The following is a 20,250-nucleotide window of genomic DNA, read 5'->3' as shown; positions in this document are numbered from 1 at the left end:
AATATCTTCTCTGTGGGATAACTCGTAACAGTTTGAAGGAAAATCATGTCATCCAGGTCCCAGCAAATCAGGATTGTTGGGATGGTTAGCTTCTTCACATGTAAAAAAGACTATTTGATTAATTAAGCTTAAAATTGTTAGGTATATATTGCTCTCTAGCAGTGTACCACATACTTGCTTACCTATTGAAACTGAAGCTGATATGTACAGTCCATAATTTTGTGCTCAATTGGGTGCACTCCTTGAACTCATATACCCAATCAGGAGTGTTGTTCCCATTGAAGGTTAATGTGGATGAGATCATTAGGCTGGTAATGCAATCCCACATGAGGCCTTATGATTGGGGTGTACATATTTCAGACAATTGATGCTCAAATTCATACTTTTCAAGGTGCATGAAACTACGAACATGAAGAACAGGAACGGATTGGATCTTTAAATGCAAATACATACAAAAAGGTGTAGCAAATTGACCTTGTTGAAGAAACTGAAGGTATAAAAGTAAATCTCCCCTTCAGGAGGGAAGTCAATGATTAAATTCTGTACACCATGTTATAGAGCTAAGCTGATGTATGATCTTTTAAAAAACTGCCCACCTCTGAGCATGTTCAGATACATTTAGCACTCATCCATAAGATTTGTTCTGATTCAAAACCATATAAATAAGCAGGCAGATGGGTGGGCTTTATACAGCATGCATTTTTCCTAGCAGCTTCACCTGTAAACTTTTCTGGGTTTCCTACTATTTAAGAGACGGCCAAAGGTGGCTAAAGCATCATCAAATTTCCGGATCTTAAGGAAACCCATTATCATGGAAACCTCATTTTCTGAGAAGTTCGCTTTCGTCATGACAATATCAACAAGCCTGATTAGTGTGTCCTCCATGGCTAAAGCACAAAGACCTTCAGCAAGCATGGAGAATGAGGAGAACTCGGGCAAAAACCCCTTATCTGTCATCTCAACCACAAAATCAACAGCCTCTCCAATAGGCCCACCTCCGCAACAGAGGCCACGGAAAACAATCTTGTAAGTAACAGCATCTGGAGGTTCACCTTTCTCAACCATTTCTCTAAAAAGCCTCACGGCTTCTTTTGCCCTTTGCGTTTTAAACAGTGCTTGAATTACAGGGTTATAAGCTTGTGGAGCAGGAACCATTCCTTTCATTTGTAAAGATCTGAGGAGCTTACTGGCAACCTCAACTCTACCTGCCTTACACAGCCCACCAATGAGGGTTCCATAGGTGATTGCATCTGGCTTACACCCATTTGAAGTCATGGTCTGGATGATCTCTGCTGCCTTTTTTATATCTCCTGTCCTGCAAAAGTTCGAAAGCAAGGAATTATAGGTGAATTTGTCAGGTTTCAGCCCTTCCATCAGCATCTGATCCATAAGTTGTGAAGCTTCATCCACCCTCTTGTTTTTACAAAGACCATCAATAAGGGAGTTATAAGTTACCAAGTTCCTTGAAACTCCTTGCAGTTCCATCTCATCAAAGATTTCCTCTGCCTCTTCAATCCTCTGATTCTTGCAGAAGCCATCGATCAGAGTATTATATGTTACTACATTTCGCGCACAGCCCCCTGACTCCATTTCTTTCAACAGTCCCAATGCTTCCTCCAGTCTCCCTTTAGAACAAAGGTTATCAATCAACGTATTGTAAGTAAACTCATCTGGTGGGCAACCCTTATTTTTCATCTCCTTGAATAGTTCCAATGCAATCCTGTGGTCACCGGACATGCAGAGACCATGTATTAGAGAGTTAAATGTACACACATCAGGTAAGAGCCCCTTTGTTGAAAGGTCACGAGCAAGTTCAGTAGCTTCTCCAACCCGGTTCTCCTTACACATGGTGCTGATTAGAGTGTTGTAGGTAACAGTGTTTGGGAAACAACCCCTAGACACCATTTGATTGAGAACCTCCATGGCTTCCTCGAGCTCACCAGATTTACAAAGTCCAGATATCAATGTGTTGTAAGTGAAGATATCAGGATCAAACCCTTCCTGAAGCATCACATCCAATATCTCTAAGGCCTGCTCAACATGCCCAGTTCTGCACAGACCATTCACCAAAGCGTTGAAGGTGAATTTATCGGGATGGAATCCCTCAAGGGCCATTTCTTGTAAGAGAGTGAGAGCCTCTTCTACTCTACCCTCTTTGCAGAACCCATTAATCAGAACATTTACGGAAACATTGGTTAACAAGCACCCTACTTCCTCCATTCGTTCCCTGATTTTCAAAGCTCCTTCCAAATTCCCTTCTTCGATAAATCCCTGCATAAGAGTAGTGTAGGTCTTCTCGTCTGGAACCAAACCATAGTTGGACATATCCTCCATCATAGAAATGGCAGGTCTAATTTGATGCGCTCTACACAAAGCCTTGATCAAGATATTGAATGTTGAAACATCTGGACCGATTCCCCTACTGTTCATGTTCGAATGGACAGACTCGACCAGTTTTAATTTGTTTCCCTCAACAAGAACATTCAATAAGAAATTATATATGAATAACTCTGGTTCCAACCCGAATTCTTCTTCCATCATTGTAAGCACACCCACAGCTTCATCAAATAAATTGAATCTGGCATAACTTTCAATAAAAATCTCAAACGTACCTCTATTCATCTCACAGCCAGAGAGCTTCATCTCTAGCAGAAGCTGCTCCATCAATTCAAAAGAACCGAACCTTCCGAGCAGCTGAAGCATCTCCTCGTAGACTAACGAAGTGGGTACAAAATTTGGCTGCTGTGCCGCCCACTCAAAGACTTGAAGTGCTGAATCCGCATCTTTCTGGCGGCGGAGGATACCGAGTAGGTCTTTCGGGGTGAAATTTGGGGGAAGCTGATGCGTTGCTGAAGAAGAGAAGGTAGAGAGTGAATTTGACCTAGACGATGAAGATGCAGTAAACCCTTCATGATGTTGGAGGGAAGCCAAGGGGATGAAACTGGTGGACTTATGCAAGCCTGAAAGGGAAAGTGGGTATTGTGGCTTTTGGGGAAGAACCCATGAATAAGAATAGCAGTTTAGAGATGAAGAGAACATCAATGTCATAGGGGAACAGAAAAAGTTTTCTAAACAAACACACAGGTGTTCGACGAATTGAGTGAGTTACTATGAGGGCGGTGAAGTCACGAATTCGAGTCTCCAAAAGTCTCAGAAACATTTATTGGTGGTAGCAACTAGCAATGGAGATACTTGGGATAATATTTAGTGGGAAGAAGAGGTCTGAACCTAACGGATAAGAACCTGAGGCTCAGAAGTTCAGAACGTCGACAAACAAAGACAATATCAAGGAGATATTAGAAAAGGATTCAAGGATCTCCGAAAACCAAAACGAAACGGCACTATACACTTGATCTAGTTTTCAACACCCAATCTTAGCCCAACAAGATTCTGGCTAATCTGAATATTATGAAACCGAATAAAAACCAAATCGGACTGATAAGTTGGTTCGGTTCTAGTTGAAAATATGCTCCTAGTATGTTTTTGTTTAGGACACACGTTTTTTGTCCGGGACCGTATTTGGGCGCAAGTTACACCCAGACACATAAGGTGAAGGACAAGGACAGGCTAATCATTTCACCCATCCTGTTTATCTTGACATACTCTGCGCCCGGAGAACTTAACCCCTTCTGTTTATTAGTTTCGAACCAAACTGATTGAGACCCATATCATCTGAAAATTTAATCAATTTTGTCTCAGTTCCTCGTGGACATGTTATTTTTTTGGTTGGGTAAAGGGGATTTTTATTCAAATGGGAACAAGTACACGCCAAGGTTTCTTCTTGACAAAGACAAAGAAGCCGAGTGGATAGAGACCAAGCTGTCTTACTCGGGGTAGAGAGGCCTCTCCTTGCAAGGGAGTCGGCAAAGCTGTTGGCATCCCTTGGGATATGGGAGAATGAACATTCAATAGGATTAGCACTAAGTTATTGGATGTCCTTAATAATAGAAGCAATTTCAAGAGGAGCTCTTGAGGTCGGATTGGAGAGGAAGTTGATCACTGTTTTATTATCTGATTCCACTTGAAAATGAAAGAAACCTTCACAGATGACGTTTAAAATTACAGCTCGAATGGCTTCCGCTTCACCACAGAGAATAGAAGTGACCTTTACTGGTTCAGATACAACCAAAAGAGGATGACCGTTATAATCTCTAATGACGATTCCTATACCTCCATAAGAGTCTCCTTTGTTAAAAGAAGCATCAATGTTGATTTTGACCATGCCATGAACAAGGGGAGCCCAAACAGAATTTGAAGAGGGTGGAGATGAAGTCATTGTTGAAGTCTCTCTAGAGGAATCAGATCGAGAGTGGGCTTGATTGAATTCCTGTAATAAGGATTCGGCCTTGAGAATGACTTCAGTAGGAGATCGATCATCTTTCTTAAAAACCAGAATACTTCTAGACAACCAAATGGACCAACAAATAAAGGAGTAGAGACTAAAGCTCTTCCTCGTATTAACCTTATCCTTGCTGCTTAAAGCACACCATTGTTGAATCTAGTCATAAATAAGGGAATTTTCATCATTAAAGCACACCATTGTTGAATCTAGTCATAAATAAGGGAATTTTCATCATTTGGAACTCTGTGAGATAGAGAGCTTCCAAGCCAGATGGCTCTAGCATATGGGCAGTGCAAGAATATATGGTCCATTGATTCATTTGCAGCTCCACAACGTTGACAAGAAGAGTCAATTAGAATTTTCCAAATCTTTAAACCTTCAGCCAAGAGTAATCCGTTCGCACACATGCACCACATGAAGGACTTAATCTTCAGTAAAGTGTTACAGCTCCATATGAAGTTCCATACATGATCAGCGAGATTGGATCTTGAAGACTGGCGGGAAGAAGAGCTTTTGTTAGGTTCCACTTCATCAAATTGATTGGAAATGAGGTGGTAAGCAAATTTTAAAGAGAATTTTCCATTACTTGAGCCACTCCAAACTTGATAATCCTCGTGAGGATGAATGCCCAGGTTAATCTTCTTGATTGCCTCTGCATCTAATGGAGAAAACCAAAGTTGTAAGAGATCCAAATTCCAGCATCTATTCTTTCAGTCAATGATGTCTGAACCCCAAATAAGAGGGCAGCACGACAGAGGGGGATGTTGAATTTTGAAGTTCCTTAAAGAAGGGATCCAGTTGTCTTCCCAGATGTGCATTTTGGAGCCTGTACCAGTCATCCATAAGAGGCCTTCCTTAAGAACGGATCTGCCATGGTTTTATTGACTAATGAATGTAAACATAGATGGTATGTGGCAAAAAATTTGGCATCTTCCAACCACGGATAGGGCTCCTCTATTGCGCAGCAGGGCGTCTGGCGCACATCGGACGGCCCTGCTGCCCCGGGCACGCAGCTCAACACAAGGGAAGTGTATGGGGCTACGTGCACAGGGCAGCAGGGCCATCCGATGTGCACCAAACGCCCAGCTGTGCAACATAGGATCTAGGTCCTCCAAGCACACCCAAGTTTCAAAACTTCATACAGAAACTTTTACATGGCTGATTACCTCTTCCAACTCGAATCGTTATCCTCTCCTGTTACAGCACGGTGCTATAGTGCATCGTGCGGTGCTGCATAGGCCATGTGGCACAGCGGGCCTCACATGGTGCACATGGCCTCTCCAGCTGCCGCACGATGCGTTACAGCACCGTACTGTAACAGGAGTGGATAAAAATTCCTTCTAACTCTTCTTAATAGTTAGCGTCCTTCATTTTCCAGATCTTAGAGAAGGATTTGAAATGGGAAAAAGATATCTACTTGGTTTTCTATGCCCCCTCACAAGGCACCATGAGATGATGCCTTAACCCCCTAAGTAGATATCCAAACGCTTGTGTAGAGACTATGCCACCAAGCAATAACTAAATCGACACAATTTTGGATGATACAAATACCGATCTGATACACTGATACCGAGATTACGAATCAGGATGATGGCTACTAATTTCGGATATCTCTCGATATCTTCTCTCATGAATCTCTATTTCTCGGTGTCTTCTATGCAGCGGTGCAGCCTGGAAAATTATCTCCTCCAGTTCCCTGCTCTGCCCAGTTCCCCAATTCCTCTAATAGGAGGTGGATCCCACCCGGGCAGAGTGTTCGGACAGGGGTAGGGTGGTCATTCCAAGCCCCATGTTAGAGGAGGAACTCGGGAACTGGCCGGACAGGGAACTGGAGGGGATAAAGATCCGGTGCAGCCCCCCGCCCCACTCCTGTTTTATATTTACTTCTCTCAAATCGGTGCACAGTGTTGTCCTGTTTCTCTCCTCCATTCCAGGTACTCAATCCTTGCTCTCTGCCTCTTGGTCTTCTTCGCTGTATTTTCTTCCCGATTTATCTCTTGATGATAGAAATGCAGTCTCGTTTGCACTTGAAGTTTAAAGTATTCCTTCTTTTATTTCTGATCATCATTTTCTGTTTATTTTCTTCTTCCCCTGAAGGTACTTGGCGAAATCGAACAAAACTTTCTTGTTTTCTTCCTCTCTCCTCTCATTGCCGTTAAAGTTCCAACAAAGAAAAACCAGAACCGGTACCCTTGGTGTCGGTGGGATCACATTTGCCAATATTTTCTTCCAGATTTCTCTGAGAAATATTTCGACGACACTTACGAGTAAAGGTAAAATTCTCCTCTCTCAGATCATTGCAGAAATGAAATATTAAATGCCATTTTTCCATTTTCGAACCTTCTTTGGAGTCTTGAAGGACTCCTTTGCAGGCATGTCGTTCTCACTCCTTAAATTGGCCTTTTTACCATTTTCTTCCCCGCTGCCTCTTTTGAGCCTTGAACAGCAAAGCTCCCCATGATACAGAAAAAACTCGAACTTGGAAATTGACCATTTACCATTTACCATTTTCTTCCACGCTGCCTCTTTTGAGTCTTGAACAGCAATGCTCTTCATGATGCAGCTAAAACTTGAACTTGGAAAGTGGCCATTTTTTCATTTTCTTCCACGCTCCCTTTAGGAATCATGACGTGCAGAGCTTTGATGCTCTGTTTTGGATGGCCCTCCTTACCGGAAAAAATTGACGTACAGAGCTTTGATTCTGAAAATGTTGGATGACGATTTTGGTTTTCGCAACCCGCCCCAATCCCACCCCTTTCTCTGTAAATGTTCTATGAAATCTGAGAAAGATGCAACCAAGCAATTGCAATTTCTTTTAAAAATATAAACTATTCGTTGAATTATTTTAAGAAATCAATCTAGAATCGAAATCTAAATCCAACCAAAGAGAGCCTAAATAGAATTTTTGGTTGAATTATTTTTAGAAATCAATCTAGAATCGAAATCTAAATCCAACCAAAGAGAGCCTAAATAGAATTATTCGTTGAATTATTTTGAGAAATCAATCTAGAATCGAAATCTAATCCCAACCAAAGAGAGCCTAACTAGAATTATTGAACTCTAAGTTGATTCTCTTCTCTGTTACATTGTTTTTGTTTTTGAATATATAAGCAGATTGAAATATTGAACTAGTGAAGTAATAATTCAGTAAAATCTGCAACCAACAATTAAAACAAAATATTATAAAATTTTCACCTTTTGTGATCTCACGTATCTAATTGGTTGTTTCTGCATTCTTCATCGAATTGTTTGCAGTTATTTATTGTGGTTTAGTAGTCTCTGGGGAGTTCTGAAGTAGGTAGAAGTCAGATTGATTGAGCAGTGAGCACACGAGTGGAGCAAATAAGTGGAGAGCGATGGCAGTGTAAGCTCCATTTCTGCTTGCTAAATTTTTGTTTTCTCTTGCTTTGCTGTGTCTAATCGATTTGGTTTCTGTGGTTTGTTTCTGTTTGGTTGTTTAAATAGAAGACGATAGCATTTGAATTGAGTTGTTTGTATTGGTGTTATTGTTGCTGTTCTTCCAGAGTTGCATCCGCTCCTGGGAAGGTTTTGATGACTGGGGGCTACCTTATCTTGGAGAGACCAAATGCTGGCCTTGTTCTCAGTACAAGCGCTCGTTTCTACGCGATCGTGAAGCCAATTTATGAAGTTGTCAGTCCTCACAGCTGGGCGTGGGTGCGTGCTTCTTCTGATTTGTCTCTATTTTGAATATTTGCCTTAGTTTCGTATTTGGTCTTTTTGAGTTCATCTATCTTTCTGAGCCACTGAGGAATGTTTACCAAAACAAGTGAATTTAGATTTGGTACCTCATAGGTTATGTAGTGTGAAACTCGAGTAGGATGTCTTCAGTTTGGAATCCAAAATGCATGGGGATCGCCACTTTGTCCTCTCCAATCTGCTTTGCTTATTTTGCATTCATGGGTTCTGTAATGTTGTCACTGTGGTGACAATTAGGGTTTACAAGTCGGGAAACTGAAGTGGGGAATGATAGCTGAATAAACCTTAGTCTGTTACAATAAGTAGAAGTTACCCCAATACAAGAAATGACCATTGCGGAATTATATCTTTATCTTTTTGTGAAGTGAAATGGTTTTCTATGTAGATGTGGTAATACTTCATCCAACTAAGCTATTAGGCCTTGCACCTATATCTCTTCTTTACTTGTCTGCCTTGTGCTCTTTGATATACCTGAACTACTACTACTATGGGTGATGACCTTGACAGAAGTCTTTCTCTTGGGCTTCTTGAAGCACATCAATTGTTGTAGCGAAGGCTGAGAGTGAATCTCAACCCTCGGCACTAGTTACGTACAAAAGAAATTTCCTAGGTTTTCGGATAGGAAAAGTTGAGAAGAACTTGTTTGCATGGAAGTGCCCCAGAGTAGAGGGTGGACCTTGGTGCAACGGTAAGGTTGCTCCATTGCGACTTAGTGGTCGCGGGTTCGAGTAGCAAAACAGCCTCTCCGCGAAGCGGGGTAAGGTTGTGTACAATGTGACCCTCCCCAGACTCGCAGTGGCGGAAGCCTCGTGCACTGGGTATGCCCCCTTTTTTTTTTGAAGTGCCCAGAGTTCACACTATAACTAATAACTGTAGATTTTTTTTTTTTTGTTTATCAAGGGAAAACATCTAATATGAAAAGTATTATCCTACAGTGTTCCTAATGTTTGAAATATCGTTATTAGTTTGCTCTTGATCTTTTATCCGATGGTAGAATCTTGAAAACAGGGTAGAGTTGGTTTTAAGAATCCCAAAGTGGCCTTCACTAGCACAATAACACAAAATTTCATACTTAAACCAGAAATTATCCTTCTTGGGTTCTAGTGCTCACCTTCATGATACATAGTTTCTGTAAATTCTGGTACTTTACTACAGTAGTTTCCTATGTTTCCTCATTATTACTATGTTGACTATTTTTACTTCTAATTTTGCTGGTAATACTTCTAATCCTCACTATTGTGAGGGAGAGAATTTTAAAGCACACCTTGAGATGTGTACAAGCTATTACTAATGGGTTCTTATTATATTACCATAAATTTGCACAAGCTATCACTTGACTGGTTGGACCGGTGATGCAGAATTATCACCAAACTGGGCTTCTTTTATTAGGAATAAGTCTAGGGTTGGGATATATATATGTTGGGCCTTTGATCCCAAGGGTTTTCTATGTAATAGGCCACTTTAATGAGCCTAACTAGGGGGTATATAGGTTGTATACGGGATTAGCCCAATACTTAGTTTATTTTTATGTTTTTTAATTGAACCGGTTCAAATTGGTTGCATCCAATTGATTCTATTTAAGTGATCATGTGGCTTGGTAAGTGGTCATATGACAACTTAAGTGGTCATGTGATGTAAGTTGGGCTAGATTAGGGCTCTATAAGTCCAACCATGTTTTGAGTCTATTTCCTTTAGTATTTTAGTTTCCTAGTCAGTTTAGGTTACCTAATAGGTTAAGAATTGGGTTAGGCCTTTCCTTTTTAGAGTAGAAGTCTATTTTTGAGTCTTTTATATAAGGTTGTAAGGGGGCAAAGCCTTGAACACGAATTTGATTAATGAAAAGCTTTTGTTTGCTGCCATTGCTGCTGCCCTGCTCTGTTGAGTGTTGCTCCTTGTGAGTGTGCATCCTTGTGGTTCTATCAAGGTGGAAAGGGACTGGTGGAATCCGGTTAACTCTTTACGCTGTGACGGCTGGGAGTATCTTCTTCAATTCGAAGGTGGTTCTATCCTTCACATCTGTTCAAGCTGCTGCCAGTGGAATCTCTAGTAAGTTTGACACCCAATTTCTTTTTCTAACCCTCTAATCCTTTCCCCCAATCAATCCCCTTTATTTATTGTTTGAATCCCATAAACCCTAACTCCATTAAACCCTAGATCTTGCTGCCCAGCCATATTTAACCATTAGAATTACTTCAAATTCAAACCACAGCCTCTCCGTAACACCCCCTACACTCGACCCAAGCTGCTGCCCCTATTTGTCTTTCAAAACCCTAAATTTGACCTAATTTCTAAAACCCAAAACCCGAAATCCTAACCCTAATTTCTGGAATTTTGAATTCTCATCTAAACCTAGCTAAACCTAGCTTTCTAAACGCCCCAAAACCTGCCTAGTTTAATCCTATAAACTATATTCCCATTATCCTACCCTAACTCTAGGAATTGACCTAAATCCTAGTGTTGTCCATTCGAACTAGCAGCCCCTTTTGTTATTTGATCCTGTTGTTTGGCTCCTAGTAGGTCTCCTACCTATCGACGACTACATTAACCGGCATGATAGGCTTTGGAGACCCAAATCCAGACAGAACCGGTCTATTGGTTTTTGGTCCAACGAGGGTTGGAATTAGTTTATATATTTAGTAGTTATTTATGTTAAGCCTATTATTATTTTTTAATTAGAATAGGAGTCTTGTTATTTTCTTGTTTAAGTACTTGCATGGTAACCAACATTGGAACAGATTGAATAGAGAATATTGTTTGGTTGCTCAATTGTGAGTGTGTGATTTTGTGCGTGGGATTCCCTTTCTCCTCTAGAAGTCTGAGTTTCTTCTGAGATTGTCTTTCTCCCTACTGGCTCCCCACCAATTTGGTATCCGAGACAGGTTCCATCATCCGTTCCCATCAACCTCTCTCATTCCCTGCCATTAGTTCTATTCTCCTCTGCCGAGAGCTGTGATAAAAAATACCAGCAGAGCCCAACACCTCCCTTCGATTCACTGAAACCCCAAAATCTCCCTACGATTCCAACAACCCCAACCCCAATCCTAACCCTGTGATTTCCACAGGCAACCCCAAATCTACTGCCTCAAGTAGAACCCCAACCCCACCCCCTCAACTCCCACAGTGACCCTTCTTCGATTTCATTCTGTTAAAAAAAAACCCTTGCTTATCACCCTTCCTTCGATTCCCCACCCCTCCTTTTTTCCAGCATCTTTGACCCCCTCCTTCGCTTAAGGGACCGCTAGCAACAAAGAACCGAAAAAAAAGGGAGAAAAGAAGAGAAGAGAGAACGAGAGATGTCAAGCAACAAAGAGAGAAAACTCATACCTAGGTTGCACTCGAACTCTATTTCTTCCTTTTTTCGCAAGTCGCAACTCACAACATCCTTTGAAATCACGGAGCTCCCTCCTTCCTCGCAACGCCTCCCTCCAGTCTTCTATGGTTCGACAGAATCAGACTCGAAGCAGGAGAAGTCTATAACCTTGATGTAGTTGCCTTAGCCTGGCTGGACCGGCATGACCCACTTTGGAAGCCCAAACCAAGGACTGGTCTGGCAAGGGCTGGTAGTTTAGTTAGGATGCAATATTTGTTTTATTTCATGAGTAGATTACGTAGGAGCTTATTAGGTAGTTTTCTTTTCTTAGATATGGTCTATTTTAGTAGTTTCCATTTTGGGTTGTTTCTATTATAGTTAGGTTTCTATTCCTATGCAAGGCTATTCTCTATTTATTCATTGTAATCGTAGGAGAGTAACAGATCTGCAGATTTGATTAATGGAAGTTATTTGTGAAGCTCTTTGAGAGTGTGTGTATGAACGTGATTTCCCTCTTCCCTTTCCCCTCCTCTCTTCTAATTCTTCTACCGTTCTCTCTGTGAAGCCCACCATAGCAGACCCCCCTGGTTCTGCATTAAACCTTCAACCCACTGTTTCCTTTTTTAAACCCCATATTCCCAAGATTGCCCCCTGTTTAGTGCTTTGTGTATGCGTACACCCCTTGTACTTTGCGTTAAATACAAATCGACTCAAGTTTCAAAAAGTGAATGAGTGCACCCCCTGTAGTTTCAAAACCCTGCTAAACTAACTGACCGTTAGCCACCCAACGTTAACTGATGATGGGCCTTCAAAGTGGAGATGAAATGTCCATTTTACCCTTTCAATCTTTGTCTACAACTGCTACACCCATTTCATTCTTTTCTTCTCCTTCACTGACCGAAACCCAACCAAGTTCCTCTTCCAGCTCCACCTTCCTTCCTCTTGTGTTTCCTTTTCTGGGTAATGCAATCTCTTTGGTTCGTAACCCAACCAAGTTCTGGGATCTCCAAACTTTTTTGCTTGAATTTTTCTGCAGCTTCCCAGATGGAATTCAATCCCATACAGACCAAACCCATCTGATTCAATAGCATCCCTATCATGAGACTTTTCTTCTGACCAACTAATCCGTACTTAGAGATGGCGCTTCTCAGCATCAAATACGCTTCACGGTGATTCCCACTCATCTGCAGCATCATCCCAATCTGTACTTCAATTCCACCAACTATCGCATTTGGGTGTTCTAATGTGCTTTCGATGATCTCACGAGCCTTGTGGAGTAGCGAAATGGCATGCTTAACTTCTCCCATGGACTCGAACAAGCCTGCTGTAGCAGTTAAACCCATGGCGAAATCCTCTGCCGAATTGAACACATTAGCATCGATACTGCCATAGATAAGAAGGGCTTTCTCACAATGGAGTTGGGTGTCCTTTAGCATTCCTTTCTTTAGGTGAAGATCTGCAAGGCTTACAAAAATGGAAGCTACTGCAGTGTCCGCTTCTCCATACAAAGCTTTGAGCCTCAAAAGCGCTTTGTGGAACAATGACAGAGCCTCATCGTATCTACTTAAAGAGACATACGTTTCACCGATGCTAGCGTCAAGGGATGCCACTTCAAGCTGTTCTGGTTCTGGCAAGGATGAGAGGACTGAGCTTGCTAGAAGCAGCTGTTCCAATGCTGCTCTGTTTACGCCCATGCCGTTGTGGATCAGACCCATGAGTCTCCTGGCCTCGGCCTCTTCGATGGAGCTATTACTGCTGCATTTGGTGCTGTCGTTATAGATCTTGAGGGCTAGGGAACATAGCTCCTTTGCCTCCTTGAAATGCATGAGTTGCTGGTAAGACTCGACTATGTATCTGCAAGTTTCGACGACCTGTGGATTTGACATTCCCAGTGATTGGGTTTGGACATCGAGACCCGATCGGAAGGAATCCATGGCAGCATTGTAATGACCCAATTTGAAGTAGATGTTCCCCAGCAGCATGAACACTGAAAATGAGGCATTGGCTAGCTCTGGGTTGAGATTTAAATCAGCGGAATAAGATAACAAAACTGACTTGCGGAGCACTTGGATGGCTTCCTCGAATTGACCCATTTTGCAGAGGGTTGCGGCCAAGAGTTGGAAGTTGGTTAAGAGGAAGGAAGGTGGAGCTGGTAATGGTGGTTTTGATCAGTGTAGAAGAAGTTTAGAAAAGATTGAAAGGGTAAAATGGACATTTCATTTCCACTTTGAAGGCCACATCATCAGTTAACGTTGGATGGCTAACTGTCAGTTAGTTTAGCAAGGTTTTGAAACTATAGGAGGTGCACTCGTTCACTTTTTGAAACCTTGGGTCATTTGTATTTAACGCGTAGTACAGGGGTGTATGCGTAATTTTCCCTATATTATATTATCTTTCCTTTTTTATTCCTAAACTGCACCTCTTTCTCTTATATTCCTTTTGTCACGTATTTTCTTTTTTATTCCAAGTTAACCTTTATCCTTTAATTTTTGTTACTCATCATACTCTTTCTCTAGTCTGCCTTAGTAAGCCTTTCATATTACTTTAATTACAATTCTGCCATCATCTTATAAATTTCTACTTAATTACTGTTTTGTCATTATCCTTTGAGTGTTCTCTTCGTTTTTAATCATGGTACTATGGTAGCCAATAGTGAGATTCTCCAATAGCTCAACTCATACAAAGGTGAAATTGATACAAAAGTTGACATCCTCACTGAATGTGTCGATATCCTAACCGCAGCTGTTAGTTTCCTCCATACTATGATTACAACCATGCAAGCTATTGATGATTGGTGGCTTTTGATAAAGGAAAGAGTCGCATGCAATCTGGGGATTCTTCCAATTCCGTCCCACAGGACCCCCCTCATGATACGCCACCACCACCACCACCTTATGGAGTCAGTTTATATGATGATTATGGAGCTGAAAGAGCAGCAAAACTGGACGTCCTTGATTTTTATGCGGATAATAATCCAGAATAGTACCTTAATTGGATTCACAGTTTGGAGACCTTTATCAGATGGTACGGTTTGATTGAGGCTTGGAAAGTCTTATTTGCATAGGCTAAACTGAAAGGCACAGCTTGAGTCTGGTGGATCAAGCAACAACAGCAGAATCAAACCCAAGGCATTGGGTTAGTCATTACTTGGGCTGAGATGAGTGAAGCCATGAACCAAAGATTCTTGCCTACTGATTACAAGTAGCGCATGCACCTTAGGTTTGCACGGTTGAGACAAGAAAACCTAACAGTCGAGGAGGTGCTAGATTCTATTATTATATCACTTGATCTGTTTTTGAGTGGGATGAAGAAGTATTGATGGCATAGTTCCGCAATGGTTTGCACCCTCAGATTAGTGCTACACTCGCATCCAGTTGAGTGCCTACAATGGAGGATGCAGTAAAGGTTGCTTATCAGGTAGAAGAAAGTCTGAAATGTCCTTGCACTTGAAGGAAATTTCCCGACACTTTTTCTAGGGGTAACAGTTACAGTCAGCAATAGTCTTCCCCCCCCCCCCCGGGGGAAAAGTCATTCAGCAAACCACAGGCTACTGGTTCATTGATGGCATCATCACGGCCTAATTGGCCATATTCTCCACCTCGGCCTGATTATGACATGGTATCTTCATGCCCTAGTGGACCATATTCTCCGCCTCGACGTGGTTCCGATAGACCTCCTGTGATGCAAAAGGCTATCATCAGTGTTTCACGTGCAAAAGATACAGACAATTCAGTGCTCAGTGTCCCAACTGCTTGGTAGCTTATGTTGATAAGGATTCTTTTATACCTTGTGGTCTAGAAGAGCACCTTGGTGTTGAGACAGTTGATTTACCGCCAGAGCTTGAACCAGGTGAAATCAACTGCAATGACAATGATGAGAAACGACATCCTTGTTATGTTCTTCGTCCTGTTCTGACCACTCACAAAGTCATTGAGGATGAAGATTGGCGCCGCAGCAGTATCTTTCAGACCTGTATAAAGTGCAATGACCAATTATGTAGTCTGGTGATCGCCCGGAGGTAGTTGCATTAATGTGGTCTCTAAAGACGCTGTTTGTAAGCTGGATTACAGAAAGAGCCACATCCAACTCCTTACAGCGTGTTGCTTTAGACGGCCTCCTTTGTCCATTTTCAAAATTGAATAGAGAATATTGTTTGGTTGCTCAACTGTGAGTGTGTGAGTTTGTGCGTGAGATTCCCCCTCTCCCCTACAAATCTGAGTTTCTTCTCAGATTGTCTTTCTCCCTACCAGCCCTCCACCAGTCTCCAGTTCCTGCTGTAGAAAATAAGAGAAAACACCTAACAGTAGGTTGACATCATTGTGATTTAACCCCTTAAACTCTCAACCATATTTAACCGAACTCTGGGATGGTAGATAGCCATTGAAGATAACAACAGTGTAAATATCTGACCAATCGGCAGGTTTGAGAATAGGCTGTTGTTCAGAAAAATCAACTTATTACAGAAATAGTAACTGAACTCAAAATTAGTAACTACACAACTCTGATGGGAATGAACTCCAAGTCGAGGGTGGGTCTTCTAGATTGAAATTACTCAAAATCCTAGCCTATTCTGATGGCTACATGGTGATATATGATGGAGTTTCAGAATTAGAAAGTAGACCCAGAAATAGCAACTTACTATCAACAACCAACCCAGCCGATTGGATCAAAGCACAAGTCACTATTGAAGGAGGCCCTTAGGGATGGTATTACACTGTCAAAAGAGGGGATGGATCTCTGATATCTTGGACTCGAAGTCTTGCTGCAGAAACACCACCACACTGTAGCTGCAAGGTGTGGTCTTGGGTCTTCAACCAGAATTTGATGGAGAAACAACAGCGTAACCGTCTTCTGAATCAACAGCTTCAATGGAGGGAAAACAGTCCTTCGATTTATTCTCAGATGTAGATTTATTTCATTTTCCCATCTATCACTTTTTCATTTCTTCATTTTTTTTTTTCCATTTTCTTACTTCACTTACACTGTGTGTGGACCTCTGTTTTCCCTACTTTGTTTGTAAGGATCCATGTAGCCAACCCCATTTAGTGGAAATCAATGGGAAAAAGAAGAGGAAGAAGAATGGGGGGTGGGGAGGGATATGACCAAGGCCTTGGTCAGCCTCTCACTGCCTAAAGGTCTCTCACCCCACTTCACTGCATCTCACAGGCATGGTTTTAGAACCAAATTCTTTTCATTCATCCAAATCGTGTGTGAACACTAAGGCTCTTACAAGTATATAGGGCAGTATCCTACTTCTAAATGAAAGAAATAGAAACTTCTAAATAAAAGGTCCACACATGTAGTGGATCCTGTTTACATTAAACTACTGAAAATAGAAATAGAAACTAATGAAGAAGATCTTCTAATAGTCTCCTACACAAGTCATAAAGAGGGGTCCTTAATGGGCCCAAACCTGGCCCATCAATTGGGCCTAGTAATAAATCATAAGTGACTGAGGCTTTTAGGCTTGATTGGGCTTCTTGGCTGGCTTCGTGGCTGGCGCTTTGCGGCCTAGGGACTGGACCCTTTTACCCTTCTTCCTCCTTCAATCTACATCAAAGGGTGGGGGGTGTTTGTGACTGCATTGGAATGTTTGGTTGTGTTAGTTCTACTAGCTAATTTTAAATATGAAAGCAATCATAATATTATTAAGAGTGAGTAGCTTTATTTGAATTCTTCATGATTTTGTTGGTCTTTGACATCTTCCAGGCATGGATAGATGTGAAGTTGACATCTCCTCAACTCTGTAGAGAAAGCATGTACAAAATGTCACTAAAGCACTTGACCCTTCAGTGTGTCTCTTCAAGGCAAGTTCATACCGGTTTTGGTTTATGCTATGAGGACTGCTATATGTGCTTGTATGTATGGAACATAATTATATGTATGGCTTAAAACAGAGTGCGGGATCAATCACGCACAGCCAATGGATTTGAAGTTACTGTATCCTTCATGCTTGGATGCAAACTATCTAGTTGTGAAGGTTTCTAGGTTGAATTGGAAACAGATCAGTCGTTCATAAGAATAACACTAAATTGGTTTTAGATCTCAGGGAGTTGAGCAACCCTTTCGTGGAACAAGCATTACAATACACTGTGGCAACTGCACATGCAATATTTGCTGAAAAAAGTAAGAAGGATGTGCTATGTAATCTACTTGTGCGAGGTAAAGTTTGTATTTTATGCACCCATCTTGCCTAGTTTATATAGCAATAGGATTCCATGCATCTAAATTTTTAATTGGATTGGCGATGCAGGTCTTGATATTGCAATATTAGGTTGCAACGATTTTTATTCATACCGTAATCAGGTACTCTTCTCATAGCGATGAGGTTGTTTGTTAAGATCTCTTTAGCTTCATGGTCTCCTACTCCCCCTCCCATTCTTTTTCTTTTTTTTATGTTTTTTCCTAATAGAAATAACCTTTAAATTCAAATTTGGTAGCATTTTTATTCTTCTGTTCATTTTACTTTATTTTACAAATTACTAAAATCCCTGAGCCTGACTCTGGTTAAAAGTGAAGTGAAGAGAAGGAAAGGGAAGGGAAGGGAAAGGAAATGAATTAAGTCAAAAATATAATGGGAAATAACCTTTAAATTCAATTATGGTCAAGGATTTAAGTATCGGTATCGGGTATCGTATCGGTCGGGCGATTTTAAGAGACGTATCGTATCGTAACGTATCGGAGATACGTATCGATCGGTGCAGAAACGCATGAAAATGATCAAAATACACATGGAAATACACTTTTGCACAATAAAAACAATATAAACAAGCAATTTGTGTCATATATCATGGATATATACTAAGAATTGTGAATAATCAATAACCAGACAAGTGGGGCACATTGAAATTGTTATAAAAGATTAAAAGATGAAATTTCTTACATGTAAAGTCACTCAATTGCCATGAAGAATGTTGGGGTGGATCAAAGTCATGTCTGTAAGGGTCTTCAACAATATGAGTGACTATTGTGATAGATTTTAGGGTAAATATATAATCTTCTTGGAATGTGATAGATCTATACATAATATAGTACATATATTATATACATTAGCATTTGTTTTAAATTTTAGAAGAAAATAAAAAAAAAAAATCATTTTAAAGAAGCAATTTTCGGTTTTGGGTAAAAAATGCAAAGAAACATGGATTTTGAACTCAAATCTTTGTAAATGTATACAAAGAATGCAATACTAAGTTAGTTTAACATATTCCCTTTGAATCATAGCAAAAAAAATACCAAAAATCAAAGATTTAAACAAAAGAATCAAGTTTTTTTCAAAAAACCTACCTTGCCCTTCAAGAACACCTTTTGATTTCGAATGTGGGCTGTTAGATGCAGCAAATGATGAGATTTCACCTCCTTTAGGATCGTTTTTGGCAAAGGAATCAAAGCCCTCAACAAATCTTTGGCAAAAACCAAGTTTAAAGATGTTTTTTTATGGTTTCTCAAAGCTGGAACTGTTTTTTTTCCGCCAGCCTGCTCCTGCTCGAGTTTTCTGTTTTGAGAAGACTTGGGCCCATGTGGTTTTTAAGTTGCCGATACGTATCGAGACGTCTCGGTATGTATCGTTATTTCAAAAATAATAAAATAATGGTTTAAATCATGTCTCGTCTGTATCGATACGTATCGACCGTATCGTATCGTATCGATATGTATCGGTCGATACATACCGATACATTCGAGACATTTACATTTAAAAAAAAAAAAGATACGTCTCGACCTGTCTCGTCTCGGCCATGACCGATACCGAGACGTATCGGCCGAGACGATACGATACGCTCCGATACTTAATTCCTTGATTATGGTAGCATTTTTATTCTTCTGTTCATTCTACTTTATTTTACAAATTACTAAAATCCCTGAGCCTGAGTCTGGTTAAAAGTGAAGTGAAGAGAAGGGAAGGGAAAGGAAATGAATTAAGACAAACATATAACGGGAACTTTTCTATCATTACCAACAATGATGTTGTAAATAACTCTAAAACTTTCATATCTCATGATCGACTTTTAATACTTATCAATGAAATTCTCTTGGATGAGGGCGGGCCTTGGTGCAACGGTAAAGGTTGCTCCATTGTGACCAAGTGGTCACGGATTCGAGTCTGGAAACAGCCTCTTTGCGAAAGCAGGGGTAAGGCTGTATACATTATGACCCTCTCCAGACCCCGTAGTGGTGAGAGCCTCATGCACTGGGTACACCCTTTTTTAATGAAATTCTCTTGGATTTGAATAGGAAAGTAAATAACCCACTTAAAAGTTTAATTACCATATTTGATAAGATTTTAACTTAGTTTGTATTTTCTTTTTTAATTAAATTTCACTTCCTTTCATTTCCCTTACCTGCATTCTTGCAACTAGAAGGAAGTGCAATGAAAATGCCAATTTGGTCAAGATGCAATTGAAAATTTTACCTCAGGAGTTAGAATGCATGTGCACCCAAGTCATGCTAATTACTTAATAATTCATTAGTTGATGAATTGTGTTGTGAACTATGTGTGAAATTTTGTGCAATTCTTTGGTTTCGACAAAGGTCAAAATGAAACCAGGTGCAATACCTGGGACTGACCAAGTTTCAGTTGAAGTTTTGCAGTTTCTGTGAAAATTTGACCATATTTCAGTTTTCGGTATTGTTTCAGTCAAACCCTTTGTCAAAATGCATGGTTTTGATCAAAATTTCTCAGTTTCGGCGAAATTTCAACCATGCTTCAGGTTTCGGTTTTGCTTCTCTAGTTTCGACAGTTTTGATTCCAAAGAGTAAACTTTCTAGAAAGCCTCACTTTTTGTATTTTTGGCCACTCTCAATCTTTGTAATGAACCATGTATACCAATTGATAATTATCAAATGGTTTCTAATTTTATGTTTATTCTTTCATTGCATGTCG

General features: G+C 40.6%; 2 protein-coding genes across 3 annotated transcripts in view; one reads left to right on the top strand and one right to left on the bottom strand.

Moving 5' to 3' along the window:
• Positions 1-488: 488 nt before the first annotated feature.
• On the bottom strand, positions 489-3,111 carry LOC122642381 (pentatricopeptide repeat-containing protein At3g53700, chloroplastic). The gene has a single exon (XM_043835831.1). The coding sequence runs from the start codon at positions 3,046-3,048 to the stop codon at positions 715-717; it is 2,334 nt and encodes a 777-aa protein (XP_043691766.1). The 5' UTR covers positions 3,049-3,111; the 3' UTR covers positions 489-714.
• A 3,453-nt stretch (positions 3,112-6,564) lies between these two features.
• Positions 6,565-20,250, top strand: part of LOC122642796 (phosphomevalonate kinase, peroxisomal-like) — a 28,299-nt gene continuing 14,613 nt past the window's right edge. Inside the window, exons 1-6 of one of the 2 annotated variants that reach the window (XM_043836394.1) lie at positions 6,565-6,617; positions 7,618-7,706; positions 7,867-8,017; positions 17,079-17,180; positions 17,423-17,531; positions 17,623-17,675. In XM_043836394.1, coding sequence (XP_043692329.1) covers positions 7,699-7,706; positions 7,867-8,017; positions 17,079-17,180; positions 17,423-17,531; positions 17,623-17,675 — 423 coding nt within the window. In that variant the 5' untranslated portion in view covers positions 6,565-6,617; positions 7,618-7,698. Of the gene's footprint in view, positions 6,618-7,617; positions 7,707-7,866; positions 8,018-17,078; positions 17,181-17,418; positions 17,532-17,622; positions 17,676-20,250 lie in introns of both variants that reach the window. The other variant, XM_043836393.1, reaches the window with a different exon arrangement.

This window comes from Telopea speciosissima, chromosome 10, assembly GCF_018873765.1.
Source record: "Telopea speciosissima isolate NSW1024214 ecotype Mountain lineage chromosome 10, Tspe_v1, whole genome shotgun sequence".
Classification (NCBI taxonomy): domain Eukaryota; kingdom Viridiplantae; phylum Streptophyta; class Magnoliopsida; order Proteales; family Proteaceae; genus Telopea; species Telopea speciosissima.
Note: the sequence above shows the minus strand (reverse complement) of the source record. Positions and strands in the feature narration are given on the sequence as shown.